This window comes from Myotis yumanensis, unplaced genomic scaffold, assembly GCF_028538775.1.
Source record: "Myotis yumanensis isolate MYYU_CA2020_CCGP unplaced genomic scaffold, mMyoYum1.0.hap1 SCAF_1, whole genome shotgun sequence".
Classification (NCBI taxonomy): domain Eukaryota; kingdom Metazoa; phylum Chordata; class Mammalia; order Chiroptera; family Vespertilionidae; genus Myotis; species Myotis yumanensis.
Window position 1 is genome coordinate 116,540,729 of NW_027223752.1, and position 18,116 is coordinate 116,558,844.

The 18,116-nt window shown below is 42.8% G+C and overlaps 1 protein-coding gene across 9 annotated transcripts in view; it reads right to left on the reverse strand.

The window, feature by feature from the left end:
* Positions 1-18,116, reverse strand: part of NEO1 (neogenin 1) — a 260,875-nt gene that overhangs the window by 186,508 nt on the left and 56,251 nt on the right. For all 9 annotated transcript variants that reach the window (XM_070430757.1, XM_070430775.1, XM_070430727.1 and 6 more), the window contains exon 2: positions 2,071-2,388. In XM_070430757.1, coding sequence (XP_070286858.1) covers positions 2,071-2,388 — 318 coding nt within the window. The remainder of the gene's footprint in view (positions 1-2,070; positions 2,389-18,116) is intronic.

Consider the following 18,116-nt stretch of genomic DNA (forward strand, 5'->3'; position numbering starts at 1 on the left):
AAATATTAGGTTAAAAAAACACATTTCCTGTAAGATATGAAAGATAAGAGGAAAAATGAACAAAACTAGCAGAGAAGAGAGGAAAAGGTGGAGGACAGGATTAATAGGCAATGGGGAAGCCATGAGCAAAAGTCAGAGGCAGAGAAGGAAAGGGAACTGAAAACATTCAGTACTGCCACAGCTTAAAATGTAGTGATGGTGGTGCTGGAGGCAGGGAGCAGGATGAAGTGGTAAGAAATGAAACTGACCCTGGCTGGTTTGGCTCACTGGATAGAGCGTTAGCTTGTGGACTGCAGGGTCAAGGGCACATGCCCGGGTTGTGGGCTCAATCCCCAGTGTGGGGCATGCAGGAAGCAGCCAATCAATGATTCTCTCTCATCATTGATGTTTCTCTCCTCCCTTTCTCTCTGAAATCAATAAAAATATTTTTTTAAAAAGAAATCAAGCTAAAGAAGTAGAAGTCAGCTCATGAAAGGACTCAAGAAGTCTAGACATTAACCTCATGTTACTGGAGAGTCACTAAGGTATGAGAAACAGTGTGGAGATGGATTGGAGGAAGAGAAGGATAAGTTGGCAGACAGTTACAAGGCTGTGGTGAGTAGTCTTAGAAAGGAGAATGTGAATCAAGTAGAGAAATTAGGAAGCAGAAGTCACTGGATTTGGTGATGGGATGTGAGGTACAGCTGAGAGAAAGTAGTCATGACTAAAACCCACTTTAAAAACATAAATGATAAACAAGAGGTGACCTAAGTGACATTGTAGGGGCAGTCATGATGCTAACTTATTTATCAACATGTTGGAGAATGGCTGGCAAAGAGATTTTAAAAATAAGAAAAGGCAGATTGTCAAGAGGGCTGACTTTATTTTTCCATACTCAATCCATAATTATGGAGTAACTACAATAGCCTTCTATGGCACCCAATACAACTTTGAGTATTGGGCTCCAAAGAGGAAAAGAGTCATCATACTCTGAATAAATGAGCAAATACAACCTGGAGTGAGCACAAACAGGGAGCCATGACCTGCAATGGGAACGATATGGGAAACTACAGTCTCAGTCATATTCTTTTTTCACATGTTAGCATTTCACCAAGTGGGTATAAATATTAAGTCTTAATCATAATACAACTTTTGAAAAATGTGAAACTTAACCAAAACTAACTACTTCACCTGGTATTCAAGTGAAGAAATCTAGATCTGAGGAATGCCAGTCTCTAATAAAAGACAGATATGACTTATGTAGGAACCACATCTTACTCTCCTAGATCCTTAATTTTTTTTAAACTTTCCATCATTCTTCAAAAAAGATGGTCTATCATAGACCAGACTGTCGAATTGCAGAGGGAAGGCGGGGTGGATGCGTGGGTGGGAAGAGATCAACCAAAGAACTTGTATGCATGTAAGTATAACCCATGGAAACAGACAATAGGGTAGTGAAGGCCTGAAGTAGGGGGCGGGGGCAGGCTAGAAGGGGGGGTCATTGTGGGGGGAAGGGATAGGGGGACATATGTAATACTTTCAACAATAAAGATTAAAAAAAAAGTATGTGCAACAAGAAAGTGAGTATTTCTCTCCTTAAAACTTTCTGCTCTTCACCTTAATATATATATAGCCTACAGCTTTTAAAATGAATTTTCCAATTAAATGTTGTTTTCTTGGTTAAGGCACAAAGGAACCAAGAATCTGGCTATACTTCAAGTTTTCCAAAGCCATACTAAATGGTAATGCAGGGTAGGATAAAAGTTAGCAACTAAAGTGACTCAATTTTTCTATACAACTTCCTCTGTCATTTCTAAGTTAAAAAGAAAGAAAACAAAAAGAACTGGCTCAGTACTTCTGATAGCAACCTTAAGCCATGTAAATCATCAGAAAGTGGGAAGTGCTGAAGTTTATTCCCCACAGCACTGAGCAAGTCCTAGATAATGAGTAATCAATTGATACTTGTTAAATACTTAAAGAGTGAATCTGCTGTTACCAGTTAAATTAAAAGTCTAGGATAATAATGCTTTTATCAAGATTTACCCTTTATAAAACTCTGAAAATACCAATGAATCATTTAACAAAACTTACCTGCTACTGTGAGCTTGGCTGTTCTGCTGACAATAGTTCCAAGACTCTCAACAGTGGCCACACACTGATAATAACCTTCATCAGGTTTATTGTGTTTGGAATGCACCACATTGCTGATAAATAAAGACCCATCTGGGAGAAGCTGGCGTCGATCATCTGATACTAAATTTAAAAATGTTCCATCTTTTTTCCATTCAATTTTTGGAGAAGGCTGAGAATATGCTGAACAATTTAATACAACAGAAGAGCCTCTAGTTGAGAGTGTATCCGTTGGCTCCACCAGAAAATAAAATGGAGTGAATGTTCGAATGCTGGATCCTACAAAAATAATAAAAAAAAGGAACAAAGTTATGAAAAACTTTCTTCTACTATTTCAGTAAGAAAATATATTGTGTCCAAAAATTATTTACAAATAGTTAAGTTCTGAGGGTATGATACATAAATAAAGTCATTTTACTATGAGTATCTAATAAATAAATATTATCTTTTACTAGGAAATCAAAATTTGACCCATTTAGAAGAATGATCCAAGATAGTCATGGTGGAGGTGGACAGTGTACTCATCTCTTCCCATACCCAAACTGTAATTACAACTAAACTTAAGAACAATCACCCTGAATAACCATCTGAAGACTAGCTGAAAAGAAGTCTTATTACCAAGGATTTACAGAAGAAGCCACACTGAGACTGGTAGGAAGGGCAGAGATGCAAAAAGGGCTGGCCATCTCAGCTGCAAAGGTGCCCATGACGAGCATGTGGTCTTAACCTCATGCCAGGCTTCCCAGCCCAGAGCACCAGAGCTGGGAAGAGGAGGCCACATAACATCTGGCTGTAAAAATCATCAGGGATTCTGTCTACCAAGGAGAAACAAGAATCTGCTAGAAACCCAACCATCCTCTTAAAGGGCCGAGGCACAAAATCTTATTTGCGGCCACTCACCCTAGGCTCCAGCAGAGGGAGGGTGAATCGGAGCAGAGTAGAGTCCTGTAAAGGAGAGACTGGGTTGTGTGGCTTGAGAGAGAGAGAGAGCTGAAGGGACAGCCGCCAGGGTCCGTGTAATGAGTCCCTCCCTATATCACCCATAGATGCCATATTTCAGGGTGACCACTCCCCTCCATACCACATCAGCCTGAAGAAATGCACTAGTCCCATCCTCCCAACTCGCAGTCATCCTGCACTGCCAGGCTCATGCCCTGCAGAAAAGTCAGCTGGATGTGTGGCCTGTGGTGAAGACTTTCTTGAAAGACTCCTGAAGAAGTCCAGGTAGACTGGAGGAGAGACTGAGTTGTGTGGCTTTAAAGTGGGGGCCATTTTTCCCTCGCACTTTTGATGGACGCCACCTTTCCTATGCAAAGCCCTCCCTGCACATGGCCAAATCTTGGTGGTTTTCACCTGATGAACTCTGCTGCCCTCCACAAAGGGTGGCAAGCTGGCCTTGTATCCTGAGACTTTTACTGAGTGGCCTCAAAACCAGCACCAGTGTTGAGGTTGAATCTGTATCAATCTGGCGAACACCACTCACTCCTACCTGGTGATGCACTGAAAAACTACCTCATGCAACTGGTGTACCACCCAGACGCTCTTTAAGTGACAGAGCCTAATAGGCAGCGAGCAGGTGGATGCAGATCTCAGGGTGCCTTGGGTCTTTTGCAGACCAACCCCTGGGCTCTGCACTGATGGAAAAAAACTTTGATGTACAGCTTGGCCCCTCCCGTGCATCCTGACGGCCAACAGAAGCAGCCATAAACTATAGATTGCTTTATAGCTCCAAACAGGTGGCCCAGGGCCAGTCACAGGCAGTGCTTGGCACTGACCTGCCCCAGAGTCCCTCCCAAGAGGCCCCAGAACAACACACCTGGTGCTGGACTTCATACCACATCAGAGCATGGAACAATTAGCTCCACAAGCGGCACACCAAAGATCTCAGCACATACCAGGCACTGCTGGGGACAAATCCACTTCGTGGGATCAGCCCTCGCTCAGAAGCTGGTCAGGGTCAATCCCCAGAGTCAGTCAGTCTGAGGGCCCACCCCATTGACAGATGGGCCAACAGCAATCAAGACTAAATTACAATGGGAGATTTCAACACGGAACATTCCTGTAGCACCTTGCTTGATTGCACCACTAAGCCCCACAGGACACCTACTACAAAAGGCCACCATACTAACACTGGGAGGCAGAGTAGATCTACCTAATGTACAAAACAAATCGAGAGAGGCAGCTAAAACAGAGAGACAAAAAGCACGTTCCAAATGAAAAATAAAAAAATAAGAGAAATCCCCAGAAAAAGAACTAAATGAAATAGGCAAGCAATCTACCAGATAGAGTTCAAAACAATGGTTATAAGGATGCTCAAATGAACATAGGCGAAGAATATATTAACTCAGTGAGAACTTAAAAATATATTTAAAATAAAAAAGGAATAGAAGCCATAAAAATTAACAAGTCCTAAATAAATACTACAATATCTTAATGAAGAATACGTGAGAAAAAAATCAAGAGGAGGTGGGATGACACAGAGTAGTGAATTGGAAATTTGAAAGAAAAAGTAGAAAACAACCATGCAGAACAGCAAAAAGAAAAATGAAATTTAAATAAGGTAGGTATTAAGGGTACCAGAAGAGAGAGAGCAAGGAATTGAGCACCTATTTGAAGAAATAATGACTAAAAACTTTCCTAAACTTGTGAAGGAAAAAAGACAAGTCCAGGAAGCGCGGCAAGTTACAAACAAAATGAACCCCAAAAGGCCCACACCAAGACACATCATAATTAAAATGGCAAAGGTTAAAGATAAAGAGAGAATCTTAAAAGGAGCAAGAGAAAGACAGTTAATTATGGGAGCTACAAAAAGAGCTCCCATATGACTGTCAGCTGAATTCTCAACAAAAACATTTCAAGACAGAAGGGACCAACTGGCATCAAATATTCAAAGTGATGCAAAGCAAGAACCTACAACTAAGACTACTCTACCCAGCAAGGATATCACTTAAAATTGGAAGAGAAATAAAGACCTTCCCAGACAAGAAAAAGCTAAAGGAGTTCATCACCAACAAACAAGTATTATAAGAAATGTTAAAGACACTTTGTTAAGAAGGGGGGAAAAAAGAGGAACATAGTTATATAAACAATGGCAATAAATACATACCTATCAATAATCACTTTAAATGCAAATGAATTAAATGCTCCAATCAAAAGACACAGGGTTGCTAAATAGATTAAAAATTAAGATGCATATATATGCTGTCTACAAGAAACACCTCAGAATGAAAAGATACACACAGTCTGAAAGGGGTGGAAAAATATATTTCAGGCAAATGGAAATGAAAAAAAAAAAACTGGGGTAGCAACACTTATAACAGATTAGATTTTAATACAAAGGCTATAATAAGAAAGTAATTAAATAATGATAAAGGGATCAATCCAACAAGAGAATATAACCCTTGTAAACATTTATGCACCCAACCTAGGAGCACTTAAATATGTAAAGCAAATACTGATGGACATAAAGAGAGAGACTGACAGTAATACAGTCATAGTAGGGGACTTTAACATCCCACTGACATCAATGATAGATCTTCCAGACAGAAAATCAACTAGGAAACAGTGGCCTGAAAGAACACAATAGACCGATGGATTTAATTGATATCTTCAGAGCATTTCACCCCAAAGCAGCAGAATATACATTCTTTTCAAGTACACATGGAACATTTTCTAAAATAGACCACATGTTAGGACACAAAGCAAGTTTAATAAATTTAAGAAGACTGAAATCATATCAAGCATCTTCTCTGACCATAATGGTTTGAACCTAGAAATCAATTACAAGAAAAAAACTGAAAAACACACAAAAACATGAAGACTAAATAAGATGTTACCTAACAATGAATAATTAACAAGATAAAGGAAGAAATCAAAAGATACCTTGAGACAAATGAAAATACAGTCTAAAAAATACAGTAAGTAAATAAATCAATGAAACCAACAGCTGTTTTTTTGAAAAGATAAACAAGATCAATAAACCTTTAACCAGACTTATCAAGATAAGAGAGTGTACCCAAATAAATAAAATTAGAAATACAAAAAAATTATATGAAAATATCACAAACAACTATATGCCAACAGATGGGACAATCTAAAAGGAGTGGGTAAATTCCTAGAAATATACAATCTTCCAACACTGAATCAAGAGTAACAGAAAAATCTGAATGGAGTGATTAAAACTAATTAAAATTGAAGCATTGATCAAAAATTACTAAGAAACAAAAGTCCAGGACCAAATAGTTTCATAGATGAGTTTACCAAACATTCAAAGAAGGACTAACCCCTATCCTTCTCAAATTATTACAAAAAAATACAAGAGGAGGAAAGATTCCCAAACTCATTTTACAAGGCCAGCATTATCCTGATTCCAAAACCAGATAAAAACACTACAAAAGAAGAAAATTATAGGCCAATATCTCTGATGAACACAGATTCAAAATCCTCAACAAAATACTAGCAAACCAAATTCAGCAATACATGAAAAAGATCATATACCATGATCAAGGGGGACTTATTTCTGGGATGCCAGGATGGTTCGACATCTGTAAATTCAACAAGGTGAAAGATAAAAAACCATATCATAATATCAATAGATGCAGAAAAAGCATTTGACAAAATCCAGCACCCATTTATTATTTTTTTATCTTTATTGTTGAAAGTATTACAGATGTCCCCTTTTCCCCCCCATTGCCCTCTACCCTCCCTCCCTCCCTCCCCACCCCTGGCCTTCACCACCCCATTCACTCTGTCTATGGGTTATACATATATGCATATGAGTTGACTGGTTGATCTCTTCCCCCCTCCAACACCCCCGCCCCCCGCCTGCCACCCTCCCCTGCCTTCCCTCTGGGATTTTGATGTTTCTATGTTACTGGGTCTATTTTTGTTCATCAGTTTATGTGTTCATTAGATTCCACATATGTGTGAGATCATATATGATAAAAACTCTCAGCAAAGTGGAAATAGAACATATCTCAACATAATAAAGGCCATATATGACAAATCCACAGCCAACATCATACTCAATGGGGAAAAGCTAAAAAGCATTTCCCTTGCGATCAGGAATAAGACAGGGATAGCCACTCTCACCCCTCTCGACACAGTAATGGAAGACCTAGTCATAGCAATCAGACAAAAAGAAGAAATAAAAGGCATTCAAATTAGAAAGGGAAGAGATAAAACTGTCATTATTTGCAGATGACATGATACTGTATATAGAGAAACCTAAAGATTCCACACAAAAAACTACTAGAACTGATAAAATGAATTCCATAAAGTAGCAGGATTCAAAATAAATATTCAGAAATAAGTTGCATTTTTATACACCAATTAGAGGCCCAGTGCACGAAATTTGTGCATGGGGGGGTGGATGTCCCTCAGCCAGGCCTACACCCTCTCACAATCGGGGACCTTTCGGGGGATGTCCGACTGCCAGTTTAGGCCCAATCCGCAGGGATCCGGGACCAATGGCTCCTAACCACTCGCCTACCTGCCTGATCACCCCTAACCACTCTGCCTGCGTGCCTCCCTGATCACCCCTAACCACTTGCCTGCCTGTCTCATCGCCCCTATTTGCCTGTCTGCCTATCTCATCACCCTGAACCGCCTCTGTCTGCCTGCCTGATCATCCCTAACCACCTCTACCTGCCTGCGTCATCATCCCTAACCACTCGCGTGCCTACCTCATCGCCCTGTCTCTGGTCGTTCCACTGTTTATTTCACTGGCCTTTTATTGTCTACTAGTGGCCTGGTGCACGAAATTTGTGCACGGGGGGGGGGGGGAGGTTCCCTCAGCCCAGCCTGCACCCTCTCCAATCGGGGACACCTTGGGGGATGTCCAACTGCCAGTTGGACATCCCTCTCACAATTTGGGACCCCTGGCTCTTAACCGCTCACCTGCCTGCTTGCCTAATCGCCCCTAACTGCCTCTGCCTGCCTGCCTGATCGCCCCTAACTGCCCTCCCCTGAAGGCCTGATCTCACCCCCAACTGCCCTCCCCTGCCGGCCTGATCTTGCCCCCAACTGCCAGCCTGATTGCCCCTAACCCCCTGCTGGCCTGATCTCACCCCCACAGCCCTCCCCTGCTGGCCTGATCACCCCTAACTGCCACTGCCTCTGCCTTGGCCCCCACTACCATGACTTCGTCCGGACGGAAGTTGGACATCCGGAAGATGGCCGATCAACCTGGTCTAATTAGCATATTACCCTTTTATTAATATAGATAATAATAAAAATGTAATATGCAAATCGAACGGCCAAACAGTGGAACGACTGTCTGGATGACCTTCTGGACAAAGCCGGGGCTGCAAGGGCCAAAGCAGCGAGCTGGCTGCGAGGGCCAAGGAGGCTGGGGCTAGCTGCAAGGGCTGAGGCAGCTGGGGCTGCGAAGGCCTACTCTTGCACGATTTTCATGCATCGGGCCTCTAGTATAGGATAATGAATTATCAGAAAGTGAAACTAAAAAAAACAACCCCTCCTTGGCCAGTGGCTCAGTTGGTTGGAGCATTGTCTGTACACCAAAAGGTTGCCAGTCCAAAAGTAAGGAATCTCTTACCCTTTGCAACAGCATGGATGAACCTGGAGACCATTCTGCTAAGTAAAATAAGCCAGTCAGAGAAAATACAAATATCACATGATCTCACTCATATGTGAAATCTAATGAACAAAATAAACTGACAAACAAAATAGACCCAGAGACATGGAAACATGAAACAGACTGAGGAATCTAAGAAAGAAGAGGGGCAGGGTGGGAAGAGATTAACCAAAGAACTTACAAGCATATATGCAAGACCCACTGACACAGATAATAGCGTGGTGAAAGCCATGTGTGTGTGGGAAGGGGGTGGGGGTGCTGGGTGGAGAGGGTCAATTGGGGGGAGGGGGTTTATGTAATACTTTCAACAATAAAGATAAATTTTTTAAAAAGATACCCGGGAAGGGAGGGAGGGAGGGAGGGAGGGAGGGAGGAAACAGTATGGAATTTACTCAAAAAATTAAAAATCGAACTACCATTTTACCCACTGATCCCACTTCTAGGAGTGAAGGCCTTGGGTGGGGCAGGCTAGGAGGAGGGAGGTAAAGGGGGGGAAGATTTGGGGACATCTGTAATACCATCAGCAATAAAAAAAAAATTAAATATACATATAAAATGTTTTAAAAATTATTTGTCCAAAGTGAAATTTTCTATGAAACATAAAAGAGACAGATAACTAAAATGGTTTTCTGCTAAAGAGGTATCTTTTCTATGCTTACTAGCTGCATTTCTTTCATAAATTCACTACACAAACACTATGTCCATTCATCCTATTAATTTAAAAGCAACCTTTGGACATAGCTATCATGTTTTGCAAATATTCTTTTTTCTATTTTGACTTTATGATTTTATACTGAGGAGACAGAGGGAAGCTAGATAGATATAGATAGGGACTGGGATCATGGGGGGGTGGGGGAGGAGGGAGTAGAACCGGGACCCTAAATAGGCAAAGTTACTAAGGCATCCCATCTGGGTGGGGAAGGAAGCACGCGTGCGAGAGGCATGAACTTTAAAATATATGAATACTACTAAGGCAGGCAGCTTGCAGATAACCAATCACAAGGCAGTAAGGTGTATAAAACCAATCCCAAAGATGTTGCTAAGGCAAAATTCTTTGAAAGAACCAATCAGGAACTAACAAGCTATACACAAAAAAGTACACTACTACCACTACCACCACTACCATCACCCTCTCTAGATTCTTGAGTTGATGGCAGGAGACATGCTCCCCTGTGCCCACGTGGCTTATGGCCATATGGGATTCTAAACATGGACTAATAGGCTTTAACACCCGACTGTGACATGGAAAGGAAGCTCTGGACACTGGCCTGCTCCTGGAACCCCAGCTGCACCTTTTCCAGGAATGACTTCTCCCAATAAACTTTGGTTCCTCAAACTAGTTTTGTCTGTGACTTCATTCTTCAATTTCATAAGACAAGGAACTCAGACTCATACCCTACATTTTAGTTTCAGTACTAAGAAAATAAATTTTAACTCCATAAAATAAATCTGTTATACTTTAAAAGGCCTTCTTTATCACAAGATTATAAAAACTTAATTTTGTGCTAGTACTTTTGTGGTTTCATTTTTAGATACATATTTAATCTTCATCTAGAGTTCATTCTAATGTAAAGAGCACAGGAAGAATCCGTTCAATCTTTTAAGTCCTTGGCCAGTTCTTTGAACATGGGAAGAACATAATTATTTTCAACTGAAGCAATGAAGCATAGTATCATTCATCTCGGGTAAAAACTGCTGTTGAAATTTTAACCCTGCTATTCTGGCTTCTGTACATTATGAATCTAAGGATGGCACTAATTATTTGATTACATGATGAAAGAATAGTTCAAAATAAATGCAAAACAGTTAAAGAGAAAAGAAAATAATACACACTTATTTTAATGTTTTCCCAACACTTAAAATGACAAGGAAATTCCAAACTAATCACCCTTTCGCAAACACCATGAGGGGGTCTCTTCACACCCATTTGATGAGTATGAAATTGATTCTTTAAGTCTTAAAATTCTTTTTTTTGTTGTTGTTAATCTTCACCCAAAGATATTTTTTCCATTGATTTTGAGAGAGAGTAGAAGGGTGGAGGAGAAAAATAGAGAAACATAGATGTCAGACACACTGATTGACTGGTTGCCTCCCAAAGCACCCAAACTGGGGCTGAGGATCAAAACTGTAACCCAGGTACATGTCCTTAAACAGGAATCAAAACCGAGACACTTTGGTACACCAGCTGACGCTCTAACCACTGAACATACAAGACGGAGCTCCTTAAGTAGGTTTTTTTTTTTTTATTAAATCTTTATTGTTTAGATTATTACAGTTGTTCCTCTTTATTCCCCCCATAGCTTCCCTACACTCGGTTCCCACCACCCCTCTCTGCCCTTACCCCCCAAACCCCCGCACTGTCCTCATCCATAGGTGTACGATTTTTGTCCAGTCTCTTCCCACACCCCCACACCTCCACACCCCTTCCCCCCCCACCCAAGAATAGTCAGTCCACTCCCTTTCTATGCCCCTGATTCTATTATATTCACCAGTTTATTCTGTTCATTAGATTATTTATTCACTTGATTTTTAGATTCACTTGTTGATAGATGTGTATTTGTTGTTCATAATTTGTATCTTTACCTTTTTCTTCTTCTTCCTCTTCTTAAAGGATACCTTTCAGCATTTCATATATTACTGGTTTGGTGGTGATGAACTCCTTTAGCTTTTCCTTATCTGTGAAGCTCTTTCTCTGACCTTCAATTCTGAATGATAGCTTTGCTGGGTAAAGTAATCTTGGTTGTAGGTTCTTGCTATTCATCACTTTGAATATTTCTTGCCACTCCCTTCTGGCCTGCATAGTTTCTGTTGAGAAATCAGCTGACAGTCATATGGGTACTCCCTTGTAGGTAACTGACTGTTTTTCTCTGGGTACTTTTAAGATTCTCTCTTTGTCTTTTGCTCTTGGCATTTTAATTATGATGTGTCTTGGTGTGGTCCTCTTTGGATTCCTTTTGTTTGGGGTTCCCTGCGCTTCCTGGACTTGTAAGTCTATTTCTTTCACCAGGTAGGGGAAGTATTCTGTCATTATTTCTTCAAATAGGTTTTCAATATCTTGCTCTTTCTCTTCTTCTGGAACCCCTATAATTCAGATGTTGGTACACTTGAATTTGTCCCAGAGGCTCCTTACACTATCTTCATATTTTTGGATTCTTTTTCTTTTTGTTTTTCCGGTTGGGTGTTTTTTGCTTCTTCATATTTCAAATCTTTGACTTGATTCTTGCGATCCTCTACTCTGCTATTGGATCTCTGTATAATATTCTTTATTTCAGTCAGTGTATGCTTAATTTCTAGTTGGTCCTTTTTCATATCCTCGAGGGTCTCACTAGATTTCTTGAGGGTCTCACTACATTTATCAGCGGTTTCTAAAAAATTCTTGAAAAACCTTATAACCATGGTTTTGAACTCTATACCCAGTAGTTTGCTTTCCTCCATTTCTGTCATTTGTGACCTGTTTCTTTGTCTCCGCATTTTGGCTGCTTCCCTGTGTTGATAGAGTGGCTTTCTGTGCTAGGTGTACTATAAGGCCCAGGGGCTCAGCCTCCCCAATTAACTGAGGTGGACACTCTTGGTGCACCCCTTTGTGGGCTGTGTGCACAGTCTTGTTGTAGTTAAGCCTTGATTGTTGTTGGTATCACTGGGACGAACTGACCTCCAGGCCAATTGGCTGTGAGAATCAGCTGTGTCTGCAGTGGGAGAACTTCTGTGCTGGAGACACCCTAATGGGGCAAGACTTGCTTCAGTGGGGCTTTGGTGCTCTCTGAGTCTGCCCCCTGAGTGTGTCCATTATGAATCTGAAGAGTTGTAATCCGGATGGTCCCACTCTGACCACTGGGTACACTGGCTCTTGGATCTCTAAGGAGGTGCTAATTTAGCCTCTGTCTGAGGCTACCCAGCAGGAGCTATGGAGAGATCTGCAGATTCCTCTTCTTTGTTTGGAATTTGGAGGTGCCCAGATGAGGTCCAGCTGTTAAGTAATGCAAGCTGCTGTGGGGCCTTGGCCTTCTTTTGGATGTTCTGGGTCTCTCTGACCCAGCTGCAGTTTGTTAGGAAATTTTAGATTGCAAAGGGCCAGGCCATTCATATGCAAAAGCCTCTTCGCACAGCTTGGGTGGGGCGGGGTCTCAGGGAATCGACAGGGAGGAGCAAACAAACAGCTATGGCTGCTACTCAGCCCTGCCCTAAGAGGCCGCTGGTTCTCAAGTGTCCCATGGTAATCGCTGCAAGCACCTCTGAAAGAAAGCCGCCCTTGTGTTCTGCCCGATGCCAGACAGTCCAGTTTCTCCCCGTATGAGTCTGGGTTCCCAGAGACTTGCCCGGAACTGGAGTTCAGAGCAGTTGGGAGCTTGTGTCTCCTTCCCGATTGCAAAAGACACCGGCGTCCTCCATTGCCAGCCCCTTTCCACGAGCGCTGGAGCCTCCGTACCTCTGCACTTTACTTCCGCACCTTCTCTGAGTCTCAGTGTGCTTTTCTCTTTCCTTCTAGTTGTAGAATTACCACTCAGACAGCCTTCCTGTGGTTCTGGATGATGTCCGTTTTGTCTTTTAGTTGTATTTTTGAAGTGGTTGTGCAAGGCAGCAATTTCCGGTGTTTACCTATGCCGCCATCTTGGTTTCTCCCCAGGTTCTCCAGTAGGTTTCATGTCACTGTGACCTGGCCTGTGCCTTACTTTCCATCCCCTACCCCTCTAATGCACTGCTGTCAGTCCCCACATCTCTTGCCCTCTTCACACAAGCTATTCCCACCACCACCACCCTTCTCCAAGTAACTCCTAGTCTTCTTTAACATGTTAACACTTGGAGTGCGGGTGAATTTCCCGCCAAAATATAAGATGGCTCTGTCTTTTGGTTTTGTTCCATCCACCAAAAGGGTGGATTACAAACAAATATTTGGTAATACACAGTTACAATCGGCCCGAGTTTACACGTTTCCCGCACTCCACCGCAAATCTATATGAACCGAGTTAAAGACGGCTCCCGCGGAGTACGCGCAATTCACGCGAGCCGACTTAACTCGTTTCCCGCACTCCAAGTGTTAAGTGCCAAGCCTGTTTTGTCTGTCTTTCCGTTTAGCCTGCGATACCTGACATAGCCTATATGCTGGCACCACCAGTGACTGACCGGTCCAGACGGAAAGTATAGTGTCAGTCACCGGTGACTGACATGGCGCTTAATGTGTTAAGCTCAGCGTAAATATCACTTTCTCAAAAATGCTATCTATCCCTGATGCCCAGACAAGATTAGATCACCCTATTAGAAGCAGACATGATATACAGTATTCTACCTCTGTTTCACTTCCAATGTTCTTAATCTTTAAATACAGGTATATATATATAAAGCCAGTGTCCATGACGACTGTAACAACCAAATGACCAGTCACCATGAGGTGCATTGAGCACTTCTCAGGCCCTCCCCGCCGGCCCACAAGTGGGGCGGGACTGGGGACTGGTGAGCGGGCTGAACGGTTGACCTCTTGGTCCCTGCCCCTGGCCCACAGGCTCCGATGGATCAACAATGGTGAACAGGGGAATCAGGGTGGGTGGCGGGAAGACTGGGCTGGCTGTCTGGCCGTTGGGATCACCAGCTCATTCCCAGCTGCTCAGGGGCTCAGGCCTGCAAGAAAGCAGGCGCCAGCGACTTCACCTCCATACACATGCGCTGGGCCAGCAGCTGATAGAACATGCTGCCCACTCAGGGCCGCTCACGCCCAGGCGGTAGGTCACGGGTGTGCCTAACAGCTTCTGTCAGAGTCTCACGTCCCAGCAGCAGTGGCAGTGGTGCCCACGTGAGCAGCCCCGAGCAGGCAGTGCGTTCCATCAGTGACCAGCCCAGCACACACACGGAGGTCAAGTCGCCGGTGCCTGCTTTCCCGCAGACCTGAACACCCAAGTAGCCGGGGATGAGCTGGTGATTCCAACAGCCTGACAGGCCAGTGGCAGAGGCGGCGTTCAGCCTGGGGACTGGTGAATGGGCAGAAGATGGCCTGATCACAGGAGGCTAGGCAATAGGGACCCTACCCGCACGATTTCTTGCGCTGAGGCTCTAGTCTATAATAATAAAAGGGTAATATGCTAATTAGACCGGATGTCTTCTGGATGTCATTCCAGTCTTCCTTCCTGACAAAGCCGGGGCCAGAGGGAAGCCAAACCGGGTCCCAGGTGCCTGCGCGTGGCCAGAGGGAAGCCAGCCCGGGTCCTGGGTGCCTGCAGGCGGCCCGAGGGAAGCAGCCTGGGTCCTGGGTGCCACAGGGAAGCCAGTGCCAGCAGCCAGGGGAAGGAAGGCCTACTCTTAAATGAATTTTCGTGCATCAGGCCTCTAGTTTATAATAATTTGTTTAAGGCAGAGAGTTCCTCAACTTTCTCAGCTCCTGGTGCCCTTATTTTCTCAGTAATTTTTTTCAAAAATTCTCTACACTAAAGAAAATACCTAACAGTTCTATTGGATTCACACAAATGATAAGTATTTATATCCTAACAAGGTAGTACCCTTTTGAAAAATAATACTCGTAAATTGAAAAATATCTTAATTTCATTTTTAAATAACCACAATTAGTTACTATAGGATAATAGCGGCCCAGTGCATGAATTTGTACATGGGTGGGGTCCAGCCGGCCAGCCCTGATGGGAGCTAACTGGGGGCCAGCCGGGCCTGTTGGCTGGCCGCAGTGTGCATCATAGTGACCGGTTGTTCTGGTTGTTCTGGCTGCGTGGCTTTTATATATATACTAGAGGTCCGGTGAACGAAATTCGTGCATGGGGGTGGGGGTCCCTCAGCCCGGCCTACACCCTCTCGAAATCCAGGACCCCTCGGGAGATGTCCAACTGCCGGTTTAGGCCCGATCTGCTGCGGATCAGGCCTAAACCGGCAGTTGGACATCCCTCTCGCAATCTGGGATGTAGCCCCTAACTGCTCACTTGCCTGTCTGATTGCCCCTAAGCACTCGCCTGCCTGCCTGATCGCCCATAAGCACTCACCTGCCTGCCTGATCGCCCCTAATCGCCTCTGCCTGCCTGCCTCATTTCCCCTAACCGTCTCTACCTGCCTGATTGCCCCTAACCACTCTGCCTGCCTCCCTGATTGCCCCTAACTGCTCGCCTGCCTGCTTGATCGCCTCTAACTGCTCGCTGGGGGGCTGCCAGCCAGGGTGAGGGGCGTGGTCATTCTGGTTGTTCCGCCATTTCGGTCACTGGGCTTTTATTATATAGGATATGTGCACCTATTGGGCTGTACAACTTCTCAAAGCTTGAAATCAAATTGGATACTACTATCCTCATTTCTTGTTCCACATGACTTTTGCATGGTATTTACTTTTTAATCACAGCAACCACCAAAAATCCCCACTGTACAAAGATATCATAGCATCAAAGAAAAACACAAAAAATCTACCTGAGAACAAACACCTTAAAGTGCTTCTCTTTTTATATCTAGTACAAAACTTGGCATACATAATGAACTAGATTAAAAAGCCTATTAATAACATTATATTTAAAGCCAGATTTCATAAATTACCTTAATTTTTTTTAAAAAATGAAGGAGGCATAATCAAATGTTGAAACTCTGAACTACCTTGACCTAGAGGTTTGCACAGTGTCCAATATTTGAAATATATGTAAGAGTTCTCTGAGGTGCCCTGGGGTATTTCAGGGTTCAGTTTTGGAACTGAGGGCTAATAATATATCCTACAGTGTTTTCACTGACCATATTCCCAGTGCCCACCCAGCACAGTGGATGGTATCAATTTTTAGATTTTATAACCAGACAACTTCTAAGAAATTCCACAGTGCAAAGTATTACTGAGACCACAAACAGGCTCCATACCAAAACTAGCTAATTAGTATCTCTTCCATGATACAACTTACTAGCAAACAACGTTTTAATAATTTTTTTTTTTGAGAGAGAGAGAGAGAAACATTGATCCACTGCCTCCTAAATGCCCCTACTGGAAATCGAGCCCGAAACCCATGCATGTGCCCTAACCAGGAATTGAACCACGCACCTCTTGGTTCAACTGAACCACACCGGCCAGGCCAAACAGGATTCTTGGACATTTTGATGAGCTTTAAAAAAATTATATAGAAGAGCAAAGAAAGCTAGGAAGAACCAAAATAATTTAGAACAGGGGTCCTCAAACTTTTTAAACAGGGGGCCAGTTCACTGTCCCTCAGAACGTTGGAGGGCCGGACTATAGTTTAAAAAAAAACTATGAACAAATTCCTATGCACACTGCACATATCTTATTTTGAAGTAAAAAAAACAAAACAGGAACAAATACAATATTTGTATTTGCATGTGGCCTGCAGACTGTAGTTTCAGGACCCCTGATTTAGAACAAAATAAAGGGACTGCACTCAGTATTTATAAAGAAACAGTAGCTCTGGGGCAGAAATATGCAGAGCCACATAACAGACTAGACTAGCCCTCCAAATAGGTGTGTGTGTGTGTGTGTGTGTGTGTATTTGAAAAACTTATACAATAGAGATGGAATTTTAAATCAATTGGGTAAAGGATGAACTACTCAATAAATGTTACTGGACAACTGGTTATCCATATGGGAGAAAAATGAGACGCCCACCCAAAACATATAAAAATAGTAAATATTTACATATTTTTATGTATCAAACACTGTTCTAAACATTCTCTACATACCAACCACTCATTTAATCTTTACTACTATCATAAGACATAGGTATTATTTACATTCCCAGTTAAAAGAAGAAAACTGTAACTTGTCCAAGGTCAAATGGGTAATAAATAAGAGAATCAGAGTATGTGATCTTAACTACACTAAACTGTAATGCCACTTTGTGTGTGTGTGTGTGTATGTGTGTGTGGGAGTGTGTGTGTGTACACACTCCCACACACACAAACACACACACACTCCCACACACACTAGGGGCCCGGTGCACGAAGATTCGTGCACGGAGGCTAGGGAGGTGCGGGGGTCCCCTCAGCCTGACCTGCATCCTCTCCAAACTGGGGAGCCCTCAGGGGAGCCCTCTCCAATCCGGGAGTTTCTGTCTTTGCAATCATATGAGTGAATTGTCTTAGACCCCCAACCCAGTTTGGTTTGTTGCTCACAGAATAATAGAGGCTATTTTTTTCTTTGCTTCATTGGTGGAGATTTCCTGGAAGTTTCAGGATATCTTCCCTTTAATTTTTCCTAGACACTCTGATTTTACTTATGTTTCTCACCTTTGCTTTCCCTCCATTCCCCACCGCAACAGTAACTTGCTCCAGGCTAACTTTGCTCTAGTGTCTAGGACAGTGGTTCTCAACCTTCCTAATGCCGCAACCCTTTAATACAGTTCATGTTGTAGTGACCCCCATCCATAAAATTATTTTCGTTGCTACTTCATAACTGTAATTTTGCTACTGTTATGAATCATAATGTAAATATCTGATATGCAGGATG